The sequence below is a fragment of the Numenius arquata genome, chromosome 10, assembly GCF_964106895.1.
Source record: "Numenius arquata chromosome 10, bNumArq3.hap1.1, whole genome shotgun sequence".
NCBI lineage: Eukaryota > Metazoa > Chordata > Aves > Charadriiformes > Scolopacidae > Numenius > Numenius arquata.
This window is the reverse complement of record NC_133585.1, coordinates 4,399,693-4,418,505: the sequence shown is the minus strand read 5'-3', so window position 1 is coordinate 4,418,505 and position 18,813 is coordinate 4,399,693. Positions and strand designations below refer to the sequence as shown.

At 52.4% G+C, this 18,813-nt stretch overlaps 1 protein-coding gene across 1 annotated transcript; it reads right to left on the bottom strand.

Annotated features, from left to right (window-relative positions):
* Positions 1–2,890: 2,890 nt before the first annotated feature.
* PITX3 (paired like homeodomain 3) lies at positions 2,891–10,695 on the bottom strand. Its single transcript, XM_074154246.1, has 3 exons — positions 10,555–10,695; positions 5,401–5,606; positions 2,891–4,402 (listed from the first exon to the last, which is right to left on the bottom strand). The coding sequence occupies exons 1-3, from the start codon at positions 10,661–10,663 to the stop codon at positions 3,839–3,841; spliced, it is 879 nt and encodes a 292-aa protein (XP_074010347.1). The 5' UTR covers positions 10,664–10,695; the 3' UTR covers positions 2,891–3,838.
* Positions 10,696–18,813: the final 8,118 nt, after the last annotated feature.

The window sequence follows — 18,813 nt, the reverse complement described above, 5'->3', positions numbered from 1 at the left end:
TAACAGTAAGGGACCAACCAAGGACGGCGTCGCGATGCTTTTCAGCAAGGAGATGGTCACCACTGAGGCCCCCCAACTGTTGGGTGCACGTTGCGTTAGCCTTTAGATAAAGACAGCTACGGGGAAACGGGTGGCACAAGCCAAGCCGGCGATGGGGGTAAAAGGCTGGCCTTGAATAAGGAAAGTGCAAGTAAGAGAGTATTTAGATAAATGGGGACTTTTTTTTCAGACCATCTGGGCGTGGTGAACTTCATGCAAAGCAATCCCAGAAATACTTGCCCCCGAGAACTACCCAGGGACGGCGAGGCATGAAAAGACTGTAAAATGGAAGCTTTGTAGCCCACCCTTCAAAATGGGGACCAGGGTCAAAAGCCAAGAACTGCCGAGCATTAAATCCTCGCACCCACCCGCCTCCCAAAAAATTGCTGGAGCAAATAATCTCCCTACTTGTAAGCAGTGGAGATGAGCAGGAGCCGTATGGACTCATCAAGAGTGGAATCTGGTCAATATAATCTGATTTTTTCCCCTATGACAGGGTGAGGGCATGGTGAAGAAGAGCCCTGGCTGCCATTTAAGAGACTTTTAAGCGTGATGTAGATGGGATGTTGGGCAGGTACAAAACCCACTGGATAATTATACCCCGCGAGTTATCTACGGTTCACTGTTGAAAAGGAAGGGATCTGTTGAGTGAAGTTCAGGGACATCTGTGCCGGGTCTGGTTTTGTTCAGCGTTTCCATTAACGACCTGAATGATGGAGGAGAATGTGCACTTGCTAAATTTGCAGATCGGGAAGTATCCAGTGACAAAGTTACTTGCCCAACAGGTTTTTTGAATAAGCAGGACCCTGCTAAAAACCACTTCCTTGGGTTGCAGTACTAAGGGGATGCAGCTGGGGAGAGTCTGAGGACTTCTGAGAGACAGAGAGGTCCTGGAGAAGGTTCGTAGGACACCTGCTGTATTTATGCTGGACCAGAAAGCATGATGTCCTTGTCCTGGCCCCATGGGGAGGGAGTTGAATGTGGGAGGCTGTACTGGCCCACCCCAACTGAACCTTGTCTTCTCTGTGGGACAAGTAGAGGGTCTTCACAAGCATCACAGCAACATGGAGAACAAGCAAAGCTGCACAGAAACTGCTCAAGGCAAAGTGCAGCTACTGGAGCAGGTTAAAAGGGAAGGAGGAGCTCGTGTTGCTCTTGGCTTCGACTGGGGAGAAGAGAAGGGAGAATTTTCTTTCCCTCCATAGACACATCACCCAAGTGAAAGGGAAGCTGGGTCTCCCTTTGATTTCTTCTCCAGGCAAAGATGTATCTATATGAGAGATACTTGTACTGGCTTTGCTGTGTTCCCACTGGTGCTTGAAATCAGCACAGGGTGGAGGGGCAGGGTGCATGGAAAAGGTGTAGGGGATGGGCCAGGTGTGCAAAGAGCTAAGCTCCTTCATCAAGGAACTGGAGAGGATTGTGGCACCACCTGGCTTGGGTTATCAGGGAGAGGAGCTGGACTCAGCTGTGAGTCAGGCTCAGTGGAGGACATGATTAGTTAGAAAGAAGCCCAGGCTTTTCCTTTTTCCCTTAGGGGGAAGAGCCATGGCAGAGGACGGAGTTAAACACAATGGCACCAAGATGAGCCATGTGTTTGGGGGGAAGGCTGCTGGACGGAGGCTGCAGCATGGAACGGAGACTCACCACGGAAGCTACCTCAGCAGCATTGGTGCCCAGTGGCAAGGTAGGATCCAGCTTACAATGAATGGTCTTGTTTTGTATGTTCTATGCTTACGTTTTAGATGTTTATGCTTTGAACGCAGGTTGCAGATAGGGTTGTGCTTCCAGCGGTAGCTGTTTCAGTGCAGGGTAACTTGGCTCCCTCATTTTGGATTAGCTCAGAGCAAAGAACAATTTTGTTACAGTGGAGTTGGGCTAACATCTGTGGCTGCTTTCAGCATCTGCTCACCAATACCTTCAGCAGCAGCTGCTCCCTGTGGAATAGGCTTTGGCTCGTATGCTTTGCTTGTGAGGGACCTCTTACTGTGTCCTAGCAAGGATCCCTTCTTAGCAAAGAGCTTGTTTCCTCTCAGTGTGCTAACAACACTGCAGAAACCTGGTTTACGCCAGGTTTGCCTGTCCTATTCATCCAAGTACGATAGTTTGTTGTGGTGATGTGTTTTGGTGTGTTTGTTTGTGTTTTTTTTTCCCTAAGAGAAAAGTAAAACATGGGAGTTGTGCTTTCCCCTTGGAGCGTGTGCCTGATGAAGGGAAAGGAGACTGCACTGGGTAGGGATGCCCTGCTCCCCTGCTGCACGTGGAGCTTCCCTGGGGCCTTGGAGGAACCTGCTGAAGCCACAGGTCCCCCTGGGATATGTACATCTCGGGAGACCCACCTCGGTTTTACAGCTTTCCCAAGAGAAACTGTGCAGGGACAGGCCAGCAGGGAGGGTTTCTGCAGCCACCTCTCCCCAGGGGACTGCTGTTTGGAGCAGGAGTGCCTGGGGGCCTCCCTGTCCTGGGCTGCCAGGAGCCCAAAGGCACTGCCCCCATCCAGAGCGGCGGGGAAGCCTGAGCCAGGAGAGACATGCAGGCAGGGAGCAGGAAGGGGGGCTCGTTTTCCCCTTCATACCGTGTCCGTGGGCTTTGGCTGTCCCGAGGAGCCGGGCATTTGATTTCTCAGTGAGGAACAGAGATGGCTCCTCCAAACCTCAAGCTCTTGTTTCAATCTGGGCTGCCTTGTGCCGGTGCTCCTGAGGATGCTCGCCCTCGCCTGGGCTGCCGGCGCTTGATTTCTGAGCCCTCAGACGCAGGTTTGTGCTCTCAATAACCAGACAGGCAGAAGCCTTCAAGGGATTGTGCCAACTTTTATTTTATTATCTTTTTTTTTTTTTTTTTTTTTTTTTTTGGAAATGGGATTTGGAGAAGGGAAGGGAAGGAGATGTGCAAGGGGGAGCTGATCGTTGCAAAAGGGGATGCTTTGGATGTACACTGGCAAAGGTGTTCCTGTCTAACTGGAAATGACTGAAGCAGTAAAGCACGACAGGCAGAACGCTGCCTGGGTGGATGTGCTTGCTTTACAGGGTTTTTGGTTTTAAGGTCTACTTTGTAGGTTATTTCACATACAAAACAACAAAAAAAGCGTATTTTAATGTCTATATATGTATTTGTATATATATGAGATATATATATACACACACACATAATTTATATCCTTACAACTCCCAGTTCCTAAAGGCTTCAAGTCTGAAGGGCCACGTGTATAAATGCCTTATAAAGAGATGCCAATCGACTGAGACAAGGCTTTCCTTACTGGCTGTGTGATAAATAAGCGGGTGAGACATCTCTAAGTGAAGCCTCACGCACGCGCAGGTAGAACTGGTCAGCGAATGGCATCCCCCCGCGTTGCCCTGTCCCTGGCTGTTCCCTGCAGGGGTGGTGTCCGGCTGCCTGTGCTGTCCCAGGGGATTCGAGGAGCTCACCCCTGCGGGGCTTGGAGAGGGCAGATAGGAACACACTTGGTTCTGCTGCCCTTGGGTTAAGGACCCCGCACGTCGGGGCTCCTATTTCCCCATGGGGCTTCCAGTAGGCTGTTTTGGTTTCTTTACCACAAAGGAGGAGGTTTGGTGGGCAAGAGGGGAAGGGGTTTGGGTGGGGAAAGACAGTCAAAATTCACCATACGATAGTTAGACAAGTCTTCATAGAGGTCCATCTGCCTGCTTGCCGCTCGCTCTCTCTCGCTCTCTTGCTCTCTCGTGTTCACTCTCATTCTCTGCAGGACGTAGGCTGTTTGTAGGGCTAAAGGTCTCCTTTTGTCAGGCTAAGGTCAAGTCCCCGGTTGGCGGAGGGCGGCCCTTCATACGGGTCTGTCCACGGCGTATTGGCAAGGGCTCAGGTTGGAGGCTGCCGTCTGCACTGCCGGGTAGGTGAAGTTGGCGTGCTGCTTGGCCTTCAGCCGCAGGCTGGCCAGGCTGGAGTTGCACGTGTCCCTGTACATGTAGGGGCTGGCTGTAGAGGCGTAAGGACAGGCACTGGAGGAGACAGCGGAGTTGAGGCTCGGGCTGTTCAGGTTGTTGATGTTTCCCAGGTTGTTGAGGCTGGAGGCCGGTACCCCCGTCACCGCAGAAGGGACCATGGATGAAGGCATGGTCATGGAGGCGATGGAGCTGGGTGGGGAGAACATGGGCTGGGAGGAGAGGGGACTGACGTTCATGGAGTTGAAGAACGGGAAGCTCTTGGCTGAGAGCGGGCTGGTGGCGAGCCCTTTGGTGGCCCAGTTGTTGTAGGAATAGCTGGAATACATGTCGTCGTAAGGCTGCATCAGTCCGTTGAACTGGGCTCCGAAGCTGTTCTTGCACAGTTCGGCCTGTTGGTTCCTCTCCCGTTTCCTCCACTTAGCTCTGCGGTTTTTGAACCAGACCTATGAGAGAGAGGGAAGGGATGGGAATGGCTCTGGGCTGTCCCTGGAAGGGACCTTGCCCTGGTCTCTTTTCCCAGAAGGCGAGAGCTGTTAAACGGACAGGGATGCTCTCAGAGAGCTGGGACGCTGTGCATCAGGAAAGGGTTGCAGTAAGATGTCTGGGCTGCAGGGTCATCTCCCAGCGAGAATCACCACCTACATCAAAACCCAACCACTGCCATTTTCCAACGTACAGAATAACCCACCTCGCCCAAAAAACAGATGCCCTTTATATAGGGGAAAAGGGAGGAAAGTACTTGCTGTATTTCCAAGTGACTACAGCCCAGGAGGAGGCGTTGGGGTTGTGTGACTTGGGAGCAAAGTATTTTGGGGATGTGGTTTGACAGCTGCTGAGTGGAGGAAATAACCTCTCTTGTTTTGACTTCACCTCAGGACCAGCTTGGGGTGGGGTGTTAGAAGTCTGTCTTCTAACAGGAAAATCTGTTAGCGCTGGAGGGACTCAAACAATATAACTTCCTAGAGCATGGAAGCTGCTGGAAGGCTATTCATGGTGCTGCTAACTCATATTTCTAGTAGCGGAGAGAAGCTCTCATTCCAGCTGGAGCCCTGCCACGCTACGCCTGTGACTGCACGGTGGTTTGGGAACCCCAGAGCGTGCCCTCCAGCAAGGCTAAGGCTGGGGGATGATGGCACTGGAAGGAAGGGGCCTGCTGGGTGATGGCAGCCAGCTGGTGGGGCTCTGTGGGGCAGAACCTTGGCTTTGCATCCTCCTGCTATTGTCAGGTGGCACTGGATGGGGAAGGCACCATCAGCCTGGGCCATGTGTGTGCTGGATGTCAAATCTCAGATGTAGAGCCTGGTGAGGTGTTTTCAGGACAGAGAAATTTTCTAGGGCCCTTAATTCCTTCCTCGGTTTGGGGACAGCTTGGTGGCTTGTACCACAGATGGCTTCCTCCCCACAAGCTTGGGCCTGAGATGTGGGAGGGCGGCAGACCTACCCGGACTCGTGCCTCTGTCAGGTTGGTCCAGACTGCGATCTCCTCCCTGGTGCTCATGTCTGGGTACCGGTTTCTCTGGAAAGTGGCTTCCAGCTCCTGTAGCTGCTGGCTGGTGAAGTGCGTCCTCTGCCTCCGCTGCTTCTTCTTGAGCGAGCCGTCTTCAGGGTTGGAGTCGTCCGTCTGGTTTTGCTGGGACTTCTCGGTGTCTGTGCGAGGAACAGAGAGATGGGAAAGATCCCCTTGAGTTAAGTCGGGGGCTTGGATGGGTTTGGGAAGCCCGTCCTTGGGGTAACCAGTGCATGCTCAGTGATGTCCCCCTCTGCTTTGGCCACCAGCAGCTGCAGAAGCATCCACAGAAGTGTCCCATCTCCCTCCCTCACCCATCTCCCCATACCAAAACCAACGGCTCCTTGATACAGCACGTCCTGCCGTCATTTAACTTCTGTAAAGGGGTATCAGCTTCCAAGTGACTGGATTTGGATTCTCCAGGCTTCCAATCTCTGCTTTTCATTTGTCACAGTTAAGACGGGTGATAGTGGCAGAACCTGCCCAGGGCAGCAGTTTCCTACTCTGCTGCCTGAGGCACCCTTTAGAAAAATCAAACAGAAATTGCCACTTAGGACACAGCAAAAGATCCAGCAGTGTTTTTGTGGGCAAGCGATGGGAGAAGGCAAATTGCTATTTGATTGCAAGTTGAGGGTCTTAAATTAACTAAACCTGAGGAGCACAACTTTTATCCTTCCTCCCTTCTTACTCCTCTACCTTCTTATTCAGGTGCACATTATTTTGATTCTTAGAAAGTAGGAAAAAGCTTCTCTTAGACCTTACCATGGAGTACTCCAACATCTCCCTGTCCATTAGCCCCTGCCTTCCTCCTCACTCCGAGATCCCTCTCCTAGAGGCAGCATCTTTCATTTCATTGCCCCTTAAATGAACATCTTGAAATTCTCCAGTGTTCACACTGGTATCTAACTGAAAAGTACAGTTCAGCCTCCTCCTGGGCATTAAACCCAGGCCTTAACGCTGAGCTTCAAGCTGCCGTGGCTGGAGGTGGCCAGCCAGGTCCTTTCCTGGGCCACAGCCTCTCCTGGAGCTGTCGGTGCTCTGCAGACAGGGGCAGAATGCAAATATAAATGTCTCCCATTGTCAAAAGAAAATGTCACATTTGAGCATTCGGGCAATCCTAGGAGGACAACTACTTCTTAATTCTGCTGGGAACCAAGACGAGTCCCCATCGAAGAAAATTATTCCTGTGAAAAGAACTAATATCTGATGTTCACCTCCTCTTTCCTCTGATCTAGAAGCAAGGGGAAGCAGTTCCAACTGAAAAGCAGGTTTACAGCAGGGAGGGGAGATGTTCTTTTACAGTGGGAAATACTCAGCTAAACTACGTACAAATTATTGCAAACAGTTGCCAAACTGCTGTATCTGGGAGAAGAACCTTTAAAAAAAAAAAATCCTGGCATCACTTTGCTGAGATTCAGATTAAAAGGATTTTTTTGTTTGGTTGTGTTTTAAGTGGAAGCTGGCTTAAAAGGCTTCAAAGTCCAGAAAAATCCTAACATGGAAGGTGTCCTTTACAGCCCTTAAAAAGCAGGGAGGCAAGAAAACAGTAACCTGGAATCAAGTGGGCAAGGGGAAAAAAAGGGTTCCTCAAGTCAGATGGATGTGGAAAAAAATGCCCCACAAAAGCTCCTTGCGCCTGCCTTTCTCCAAAGGGAGCAACGCTGGAGCCATGGAGAGCATTTGCAGGAGAGGCACTTGCTCCTCGTGGAGGAAAGCCTGGGTGCCACCAGAATAGGTTTGTTTCTGTGGGGATTTGTTGCACCGACTGAAGCCATGGGGGTTCTCCATCAGCTGCCTCCGCTTCTGTGGCACGTTTAATCCTATCCACCAGCAGGAAAGCGGACAGAAGGAGAGAGAACTGGCTATTGCTCACAACAGGGCGCAAGTTGAGCAGGAAGGTGCTGTCTCCCATTCCCAGTGACAGGACCAGCCGGTGTTTCCATCCAGGGTGTACCCGCACGAGAACTTTCCCAGTGCACTATGGAAACAGACAAAGCCACAGGACCTGAAAAGTGGAACGGCAGGAGCTGGCTGTGGTCTTGTAGCACTTTCCTCATTCCCATGAGCATCCTTCATGCGGGGATCCACATTCAGCAGAACTCTCGGAAGCAGGCTCTTCATGTGGATCTTTTTTATAGTGGTTCTTGCCAAGGACGTAAAACTGATTTCTCTATCTCGGTGCCCTAAGCCAGTGCTGGAAGAGGGAGATTCCCGCATTATCCATCTCTAAAACAGACTAAAAGGTGAGTGATGCCACCACCGCGTCTGAGCTAGTTATTAGGAATGGCTCAGGCGAAGGGACATTTGATTTGTTTGTTCATCTGCTAAGTCTGGGTTAATTAAGAGCCTGATGCATATGGGGGAAATGTTCCCACAGGAGCCCCCAACAAATGCGGATTTCCAAAGGGGCTGTTGAGAAGGAGGAGGCTGTGCTCTAATCGGGAGCTCCTGCTCAGGGCTGGCCTTCTTCACGCAGGAAGAAACGATCAAGAAGGAAGGAGAACGCAGTGGAGGTACAGCTGGCTTATGGTACAGCTGGCTTATGGTACAGCTGGCTTATGGGCAGCATCTGTGTGGAAGAGCTCACCAAGTATCTTGCTTTGGTATTCATCTTCTGGTGTAGAACTTCCTACAAATCTCGTGAAGCCCAAAGAGATGTAGGAATCCTGACTTTGAGCCTGGAAAAATCACTGCAGCTGCACATTCCTCTTATTGTCCTCTCTGTTTCTGTACCTGCTATTTGTGGTTCTTCCTGAGCATTGCTTATAGGGGGTGTCACCTCTGTTTCTGCTTCTTCACTAGGCAGGGAAAAAGTGTCTTCTGTAAATGGCTGTTGCAGTGGGGACCAAAAACATGGAAATATAGAGAAACAAGGGACTCGCAGAAGAACGGACCTTGTGGGTGCCCTGAATCCATGCTGAGGAGCAGAATATGGGGGGATGCAGGGCAGTTCCTCACATCCTCCCTCTTCATCTGTGCTCTCCCTCTGACCTGTGCTGCCTGATGAAACCTAGCAGAAGGGAGTGTCACCAACCACAACACACCATCGTGGGACACTGGGGATTCTCCAACAGCTGAGACCAGTCAAGCAAGGTTTGTGTTCCTTTCACAGAATCACAGAGGGCTTGGAAGGGACCTTCAGAGATCATCTAGTCCAACCCCTTGCCAGAGCAGGGTCACCCAGAGCAGGCTGGACAGGAACCCATCCAGGAGGGTTTTGAATGTCTCCAGAGAAGGAGGCTCCATCACCTCTCTGGGCAGCCTGTTCCAGGGCTCTGCCACCCTCAAAGGAAAGAAATTTTTCCTCATGTTGAGACGGAACTTCCTGTGTTCCAGCTTGTCTGTTGCCCCTTGTCCTCTCACCAGGCACCACTGAGAAGAGCTTGACCCCATCCTCTTGTTACCTGCCTTTTACACATTTATAAGCATCGATGAGATCCCCTCTCAGTCTTCTCTTCTCCAGGCTAAACAGACCCAGGTCTCTCAGCGTTTCCTCATCAGAGAGGTGCTCCATTCCCTTGATCATCTTCGTAGCCTTCCGCTGGACTCTTTCCAGCAGTTCCCTGTCCTCAGGATCTCTTGGTCTGGGGATGATGGAAGCAGAAGGGAGGCTGCTCCTTTGAGAATGCCAGAAGCATTCATGCTGCCGTCCCGGGCAGCCCTCGGTGGTCCGCTCTGCTCTGCCTGACGCCGGTGACATGGGGCTGCCATCGGCCTCTCTGCTGCGACTGCGCAAGCTGCCAACCTTTGCGCGCAGGTAGCGCTGGCAAAAACCACCCGCCTCCCAGAAACACTTTATTTCCAGCTAGGGAGACTGACGTAGCCAGGCACCCGGCGTTTATTGTCCACCCAAAATAGGCGGTGGAATATATCTCGCGCACGTTCGCCCACTCAATGAAAGGACTGCGGTCATAGCTGGAATTAGCTGCTCATGCCTAATGGAAAAAAAAGTCAGCTCCTAAATTGGCAGTTCTGCGGCGTGCCAGGGTGGGCTCGATCGGGAAGGCCACTTGAATGGAGACGACCGCCGTGCATCCGAAGCAGCTGACAAGGAGCTGCTGCGCTTGGGGATGTGCCCAACTAAGGTACACGGGCAGGGGGGAACTGGGTGGGCGGATTCTCCGACCACAGTTATCCCAGCGTCACTCCCTTTACGATGCTTACTCTGGGGAATTTTAATCTGCATCATTATGCCTATTAGCTTTTGCACGTGGGTGAGCCCGGAGCCTTTACGCAGGCTGTCCCCAGCCCTCGTCCCTCCTCGCGCTGGCACTGGCAGGGACAGTTTTCCGTTGTCCTGCCGCGTCCAGAGCAACGAGGGATGGAGCAGTCACAGGATAGATGCAAAATCCAGGGGAAGCCGTGGCATTTGGTAGCCAATTTCTGAGCAGATGTGGATGGTGGTGGTTTCTTCTTCAGAGCTTGACAAAGAATGAGGTCGGCCTGGGGTTTGTCCAGCCTTTGGGAAAGGTCAGAGGCAGCTCCTTGGCACAGGAGCAGCTCGCTGCAGAGCCTTGCAGGCTTTTTCAATTAAAGCCAAGGGCAAGACGGTGTTTCTCTTCCTTCTTATTGCCTGAACCAGCAAAGTTCAGCCCAAGGTTAATCCGTAGGAAAGTTTCAACTTAAACAATTTAAATGGAGTTTTAAAAAAAAAAAAAAAAAAGGGGGTGGGGGGGCAGTTTATAACCAGGTGTAGCCTTCTGTGCCTTGGATGAGATTTCCCGTGTTGTGAGGAGAGCTCTCCTGCTCTGGAGACCCGGTGTAGGCAAACACAGTAAAATCTTGCTTGGGCAGTGACCTGGCTTGCCTGACTCCTGCCTGCTGTGGGCTGTGGCTTCTTGTAGCCAGGGCCAGGCAACTCCATCACTAGGATGGTGCTCTTGCCCTCCCCATGGCTGTCATTGCAATACGGGTCCCCTGTGCTTTTCCCCTGCTTGCTGGGATGGCCGTGCCACCACGGCACTGTGCTGGCTCGTGGTACGAGAGGATGCTCAGCGTGTCCCCAGGAGGACCGCAGCTGGCTCCCATGAGCCACTGGCCACCTGGATCCACCTGCAAGGATGGGTTGGGGGCTTCTCTTGCACTCACCGCTGTGGTCCTGCCCTTTGCAGCTGTGTTCGTGTTGAGGGGTTCCAGAGTCCGAGAGAGACAAGGCTGGGCTGCGAGCCTCCGCGTCTGCCAGCAGGTTGAAATCCATGGGTCAGGGATGGGTATCGGAGGAGGAGGAATCTGAAAAAGCAGCAGGCACAGGATGATTAGGGAGATGAATCTGCCTGTGTGACCTCTCCCCACCCCCCTCTAGGAAGGACTTGCCAACCCTTGAGGGAAGGTCTAGGAAAAGCAAAGGATCCCTGTGTGATCCTTGGACTCCTTTGAGTTTCCTGGCTGGAAAATGGACATGCCAGGCTTTCTGCTGAGCTTCCCTATAAATCAAAGATCATCTAGTGACACTTCTATTTGCAGCCTTCAGAGAAAGAGCCTCCAATTTATAGGTGACATTCAGACTGAAATAGCAACGCCAGGAGCATGCTGTGTAACGGAGATCTGAGGAAGTGGTTCTGGGCCAGCCAAGGGCTGTTAGCACCTTCCCCAGACATCCCACCTCCCCATCCTCCCTGCCCAGCTTCCCTCCTCTTCTCCACAAACCGGTCGAGCCCAAGGAGAGCTTCCCAGGGTGTACTAACGTGGATGTACACGCACACATTCCAGAGAAAAAGCACTTCTGTGTGTGGCACCGATAGGAAGGCACGTCTGCCCGCAGAGTCACTGCCAGGAGCAGGGACCCAGGCAGGGCGAGTGGAGTCCTTTAGGGCACATAAGGATCTCTGGAGCCTGAATTAACACGGGAATCGCATTACACACCCTTGGGTGCCTGGTGGTGAGTGATCCTGGCTGCAGCAGCAGCAGCTCACTTCCAGCCTTAGGTCATCCTGGCTGAAGGCTCCCTGAGTCCCCTCAAGTGACCATCCTGTGCCCCTGTGAGCCACCTCCCCTGGATGAAAGCATCCCAGCTGGGAAGCTGGCGGTGCTGCTCCCCGCACCTGCAGGCACCACTGGGACTCCTCTACCACCTCTTTCCACACCTCTCTGTCCCAGGATCAATTATTCTCATCATACCCTTCTTGGGGCCCCCGCACCCTAGAATCACAGAATGGTTTGGGTTGGAAGGGACCTTAAAGATCATCTAGTTCCAACCCCCCTGCCATGGGCAGGGACACCTCCCACCAGACCAGGTTGCTCAAAGCCCCATCCAGCCTGGCCTTGAACACGTCCAGGGATGGGGCATCCACAGCTTCTCTGGGCAACCTGTTCCAGTGCCTCACCACCCTTCTCCTGTATTGCCCAGAAGAGCTTGGCTGAGAGCACCGATTTGTTCTGGACCACACTGGGCACTCACAAAGAGGCAGGCACGAAGCAGTAAGTGCTATAAGCCCAACCACATCAGCTTGGAAAGGTGAGCTGGCCCTGTGTTAGCCCTTAATCTGAGTTTTGGATCATAACCCTGCCATATGCAGGATGATGCATTGCCACCAGCGTGGGTGTAATGGTTTCCAAAGGCTGGACTGCTTTGAGGGGACCACAGCAGCTCCTGAAGCTCCAGTCAGCCCAGTTAATACCTCACCTTCCCAGTCCAGGAGCTCCTCGCCCTAAAACCTAATGGCAGCTGATGCACTGTGCCAGAGTCTAGGACCCCTGGGTTTAGAAGGGTTAGGACCAGGTGTTTGGGACTCCCAAACTGCATGTGGAGGACAGTTGTGAAGACTGGATTCTGGCCCCAGCCCCTCCGACCAACGTGTGACGGGGAGGGAGCCCGCTGAAGGCAGTATTTCGTCTGGACTGCGCTAGCGTTTAGACATGTAAACAAGAGATTAATCACGTAGCTGTTGCACCTCCTTTGGAGGTGGATGACAGTGACTAAGAATATATTTTCAGAGCTGTCTAAAACCTCCTGCCAATTTGAGCGGGGCCCTTGGCAAGGCTGACCCCCATACCTGCAGCGTGCTTCCCAGGCCGTGGTGAGAGGGCAGGCAGCCATTCCTAATGGTTCTCCGCCTGGTTTCTGCAGCAGAATCTCACTCGCAAAACCCCCAGCAGTTTCCCCTCGCTTTCCCCTTCGCTCGACCTCCATCCCCAGCCTCTCCCGGGTGCCGACGAATCTATTTCCACACCGGCCTCAATCAGCGCTCCCCAAAAACAGCAGCTAAAGAAGGGACCCGGTGCTGGTTTCCCAGACCTTGTGCCTCACTCCAGGCTTCTCCTCTCCTGTGGGAAAGAAGTGGCCGGGGTTCCATCTTTGCTATGATGCTGGTTTCCATTTCCACCTCGCTGCGAGCCTGACCTTTGATGTCCGCTGGCTCTGAGAGCTCCTGGCAGCGGCAGGGCACAGCCCTGTTGCTTTTTGCCGTGTGTGTGTACATGAAGTGATGTGACAGGGGCTGTGTTTTCTTTAATACCTTTGCATGGAGTAGGGGGAGTCCATCTGCTGCTGATATTGCCGTGGCTTTTAGCATTACTCTCGGAATTATGCAGAAACGCGCAGTGAATTAATTCCATGGATTAAGTCTTGATTAAGATGTGTGTCACTTTGCTGTCTCAGAATTTATTAAGAGCCCTTCTTGAGGCGGCGGCAGATGGAATTTCTGCCCAATGTTTGTAGATGATAATTTCCCCTCTTCTACAGCCATTTGCATATGATTGCATCTGTCAAGCACAATTTCCTCTCTTCTAGGGCTTGACTCTGTACTGGACCAGATTTAAGGAGGAATTCAGACTCCTGCCTTGCTGTAACTGAAGGACAGTGTCCTCCTGCGCGGGGTCCTGTTTGCTTCGGGACTCTTTTTTGCACATCTTGCATTGCTTTCATCTGTGCAAACTGGAGTGGGGATGGGAAAAGCAAAGGGGAGTATTTTACAGCCGGTTCCAACACCACAAGGTACAAGCCTCAGGGAAACCTGAAAATTCATGCCCCATCCCGAAGCATGCCAGGGCAGTGGTTCCGAGGTTGATCCGAGCCGCTGGGCGCATCACAGGGTGCTTGGCCTGCCTCAGAGGTGGAGTGGACACCTAGATTAAAACTGGTTGTAAAGTGTGGCCCATATTCACGTTGAAGCTGGGACTCGCGGCTCAGACCAAGTTTGCTTTTAGAACCAAATTTAAAACTAGGAGGATTTCGGAGAGGAGATTTTGTATGTGTATATGGAATTACATACCTATTGCATGTGCCCTACGTGGTGGCATCAGGGAAGGACCTTCTCAGCTCGCTGTGAGCAGGCCACAGAGAAGCAAAAGCAAAGGGAGAGGGGGATCTGCTCAACACAGGTATGAAGGACCCCAGGAAAAGCCTGTGATGGGGACAGCACATGAGCTCTGTACCAATGTATTTACCCAAAGGCAACCCCGTATCACTGACACAAAAAGCTGAAGGTATTACTCTAGATTATACAGCCCTTTCGGATTTAATTAAAGGACCTTTCTTCCACATTGGCTAGATCTCGCTGTAGGCAGAGACATTAAGAAAGTCAACGCTAAACCTTCATGGCATTTCTACTAAGTTGTTTGCCTGGTCTCAGGGAGTTACTGAAATCGGCATCTCAAAAACGTCTTTAGAAAAATATCAAAGTTATCATCTCCATCTGAGTCTTCATCTCGCTTTCTTTTAACGTAAAAGAATGGTTTCTTTAGGGTCAGCTTCTGTGCTAGTAACACGCTGCCAGGTTTGCTCAGAGGTTTCAGGTTTTGTAGAACTAGCCCTGGCTCCTTGTCAGCTCCAGCGCCTGTAACTCCTTCCATCGATGTACGTAATTGCTCCCAACATAAAGGTTCCCAAATCTGTAACAAACGCACCTTTTCTTCCATTTGGTATGTGTGCGCATCCTCTCCCTGGCTCCTGCGGGATGATGCTGGCAGATGGGGAGCTGCTCTCCCTGCCCCACGGGCACGGTGAAGGGCAGGGGGAGGAAGAGAGTGACTCTGGCTCCTGGCTTCTTCTCCTTTCAAATTCACCCCCTCTCTATTTCTGCGTCAGTGCCGGGCTGCCCAAGCCAGGGCCATCGGGGCAGGAGGAGGAGGAGGGCACTTCTACACGAGGAGGGCAACCTTGTTTACACAGAAAGAGCAAGCGAGGGTCCCTGTGACCTCTCTCCTGGCTCTCAGTAACACGCCGCTCCATCACCCGGCAGCAAAGATGCCTTTGCTTGTTTTTTTTGGAGGGGTGGGAAGGAAACATAAAGGCTGACTGCGCGCCAAGTAAGGCTAATTATAGTGGTGGCTTTTGTGATGTGGATGTTGCCCGCTGAGAGCTGCCTTCAGATTGACAAGTGCATGCTGCTCAGCTCCCTGCCCTACCATCAGGGAGCAGGATACCTGCTGAACCTGCTTTGGCAGGTTGGTCTGGAGGGGAAAAGCCATCTCTTGGGTTGTTTTGATGTTATTTGGCTTCCCGTGGGCATGTCGGGGTGCTTCAGCAGGGACCTGATACTTGGGATCCCTAGGCAGCAGCACACGGACCACTGGTGGCCCACGGGTAGGAGGGACCGGCACATCCTCGTGGTCCAGGAGAAGCTGCAGCCTCTGCTTGGGATTGCTGGTCTCCACAAAGGGTTCAGGGTTATCCCTCAGGCTGAAAGGTGCTCCGCAATTAGTTGGGGGGGGGGAAGTGTCTTTTCTTTCTTCCATTCCCTGAGGTGAAGGTATGATGTTACACGGGATGTCTTGGGGTCAGAGCCGTCTCTTCCTGCTTCATCAATCCCAGAAGTCAAACTGCTGGGAGTCACTAGATTCCTGATGGAGTCTGGCTGATTGCTTCACTCCTCTCATGTTCAGTTCCCTGTGTGCTGGCTTACTTTGAGCAGGGATAAACATCTGGGGCTCTATTCAACTGTACATTTTCAGGAAGGTGGTCTGCCTCTGTACTTTGGTCCCCAGGAGGGGCTGAGCTAAGGTGGAGCAGCCCCTGCCTCTTCCTCTGCCCCATGTCAAAGGGGAAGGGGCTGAAGCTTCCCCTCCTGGAAGAGCTTTTTGTTCTCCGGATATATGCATTTTTTTGAGGGATGGTGCCATCCCAGTGCCCGCGGGCTGGGATTTCAAGTGCCACAGCATGAACAGCCCATGAATCGCTCCCGGGCTCTCTTTGCCAGCCGACACGAGCGCTGCCTGCAAGGGGCTCCTTCCTTGCAGCTGGAAAGCTGAAAGGATGGGACACAAGACAAGAGTTAATCTCCATTTCTTCAAGACTATAGAAATACAACTACGGGGAGACCAGGGTCACCCACTGCTAAACATCTCAGCGTAGCTTTAAGTCTCTAATCTTAATGGAATTGCAGCAGGAACCGAGAGCGACCATTAATCACTGGAAGATAAACAGCAGCAGCCAACCAGTGACCCAGAGCACGGAGCCATTAGGGGACAGGAGAGCAAGCTGCCTGCCTCCAAAAATCTTCAGGCTGTGCACAGCTCCAGGCTGGCTGAGCAGTGCTTTCGGAATGGATCATCGGCCTCCAGCGAGGGCTGAGTCACAGGTTATAATAAACTTTATTTCTCGATTTAGTCCCTCACACTTGGGCACTAACCCCTGAGCTCCAGTGCTGGGTGGTTTCGTAGTGGTGGGTTTCCGGTGGAAGGTGGTTTGGGTTGTGGGGATTTTTTCCCCTTCCATCAGTAGGAATTGCCAAAGCTCCCTGAGGTGCTTGGGATCTTACTGCTGTCGGAGAAAGTTGCCTGGCTTGGCTGGCGCTGCCCCGCACACGGTGGCACCGCTGGCACTATGTGGTGCCATGCGAACCACAGCAGCAGTGGCACAGGCTGGCTTTCTGAGAGGGTGTCCAGGCTGTTTCCACTCTCTTCTTGTGGATGGCTCCACGGAGAAGTTCCTGGTACCACAAGGCGAGGAGAGGATGGGCAGATAACGGCGCTGTCGCTGACTTCGTTTACAATGTAGGTAAAACCAGTCGGCTGTGCTGGGACTCCATCCTTCATCTCAGAAACGATGTTAATAAGCCTGTCTGAGCTGATAGAGGCAATGAAGTAAAATTCCTTTAAGTGCTTCCAGATCCTCAGATAAGAGGTGTTAGGGAAATGCCCAGCCTCGCTGGACACTGCCTAATGCATTCCCTGGGGGCTGGTGGCAGCCTGCAAGGTGAGAGCAAGCTTCCTGCTTCCTCTGCTTTGACAGGAGGAGGAGGGTGACAGCCGAAACCCCTGCTCTGGACAGCAGAGGGTTAATAAACCACCCGTATTCCGGAGGATTATCACAATGGAAACGTCCCAAGGATTGACAGCTCCATACCCATGTCCGCAGCAAAAAAAGCCCACAATGGAATGTGTCCCGTTCGCTTATTTGATGGGCTGCACCATGCCCCCGCATCAGGGAAGCGCCCTGATTTAACCATGCCCCCTATATAACGCATCGTCCTCCCTGAGGGGGGGGCATCTGTGGCCCCCCAGACCAAGCGTGGGGGTCTGCAGAGACAGGGCAATGCTCTTGGGCTTGGCTTAAAGCAGGCTATTTGCATTAATATCTTCGGACCCCAGTGCTGCCCTTAGCCTGCCCGGATAGTCTTTGAAAGAGCACCCAAAATTTGGAAGCAAAGAGCTAATTCTAACACAGAAGGAACGTTCTGCCAGACCTTCTGCAAAATTGGTTTTTTTTTTTTTCCTAAACTAAACATTCATTCTTTTTGTTTTCTTGTAAGCCCTGCGCTGCAGGTCTGGCTGTGTCCGGCTGGCTTTCCAGTATCCCTTGGATGCTCTGCCTCAGTGAGGCTTCCAGCACCTTAGCTCCGCCAGCCAGGACTGGGATTTTCTTTCTGACAGACTATGCAGTTATATTTATAATAAAGCCACGCTTTGGTACGGCTTATTTTGTTTGTTAGGCATCTGGAACAAAATTAACCAGCGAAGGCACGGTTTTGCCCGAACGAGTTGCGATGGCACAAAGTCGCTGGCGCAGTGCGGCTCCACGGCGCAGGAGCGCTGGGAGCGAGAGCGCGGTCTGTGATTCCGGGGAGGGGGGAGAAAAGTCCTTCAGGGAAATTAATCCCTTTGCTTTGGGGAAGGGAGAAAAGAGGTTGTTTCAGTAAGAAATTCTGCCTGGGAGAATTGAGTAACCAAAACAACCCCACTGGTGCCTGCCTGCCTGCCTTTGCCCGCTCCGGCAGGGATGGCTTCAAAGCGTCCCATCCCAGCCTGTGTCTGCACAACCACATCCTACAAGGGACCGCAATTGTCCCTTGCACCCACAAATGGAGCAAAAGCAGAGCCGGGAGGGAGACGAGACGGTCGGAGACCAGGATGCCGGGCAGGAGTGGGAGGCACGGGCAGCCTGCCTGCAGCTCGGGGGCCGGGCACGCGCTGCCCGCCCGGCAGCAAAGGGCAGCGGGGCCTGGCATCAGCAGATCGGTATGCGTCGCTGTTATTTATTTGGGCGATTGTATGAATTTGACTAATTATTCCGGCAGTCAAAGGAAAACTGGCCCGATTCCCGCGGGGGCTGCGCTCGCAGCAGCGTGGCAGGGTCATTGCCGTACCTCTGCGGCCGTAAAGTTGGCCCATTTTAGGGAGGCTCAGATAGCGAGATCAAGGACCGGAGCTCTGTGACTCCAGCTGCTGTCAGGAGTTTTGTATGCAGATGGAGGGGCAGCGGATGACTCAGAAGATGTAAATGATTCTCACAATTAGTAAACAAGCTCAAGAAAGCCCCTAATCAAGCGGGTGATGCAGGAGGTTGAAGGTCAGGAAGGACCCCGCCGTGCCGTCGGCATGTAACACCCTTAGGACTGGCCGACCCCGGTGCACTGAAGAGCTGCCCGTGTCCGCCATCCGTCAGCACTTCTGCTGGAAATCCTTTCTGGAGAAGTTTGGCTTGATCATAAACATTTGTTCTGTGACAAAACTTGGCCAAACCGGCAGCTAGAAAGAAGCATTTTCTTTTTATTTTGGAGGGAGGGGGTGGCGGTGGTGCTGGATTGTTGTTTTAAAACAACCTGGCCCAGAGGGTTGCAGGGCTGCGAAGGGAAACGTAGCGACTGCTAAGGGTGCTGTGACGGCCACGCAGCCACCATGGCCAACGAGTGGCTCCGTTGACTAAGGCAACACGAGCCCAGAAGCGGCTGGCTTGCTCCGAGGGATGTGTTGTCTCACAGTGCAAACCCGCAGCGCCGGAGGGAGCCGATGTCTGCTGCGCCTGGCTGTAAGGTTTCCTGATGATTTGTCTTTTTCTCTCTCTTTTTTTTTTTTTTTTTTTTTTTTAAAAGCTCTCTGGCAGGAAAACCCTTGCAGGACGCAGGCTGCCGTGAATAAAACAAGCAGATGATCTCAGCCCGCAGCATCCCTCCCCTCTTCCTTGGGATA

Excerpts from the sequence above, each read along its gene's own strand:
- PITX3 (XM_074154246.1), bottom strand. The coding sequence starts at position 10,663 with ATGGATTTCAACCTGCTGGCAGACGCGGAGGCTCGCAGCCCAGCCTTG. Across the intron at positions 5,607-10,554 it reads CAAAGGGCAGGACCACAGCG|ACACCGAGAAGTCCCAGCAA; the intron begins GTGAGTGCAAGA and ends TTCCTCGCACAG. Across the intron at positions 4,403-5,400 it reads TGACAGAGGCACGAGTCCGG|GTCTGGTTCAAAAACCGCAG; the intron begins GTAGGTCTGCCG and ends TCTCTCTCATAG.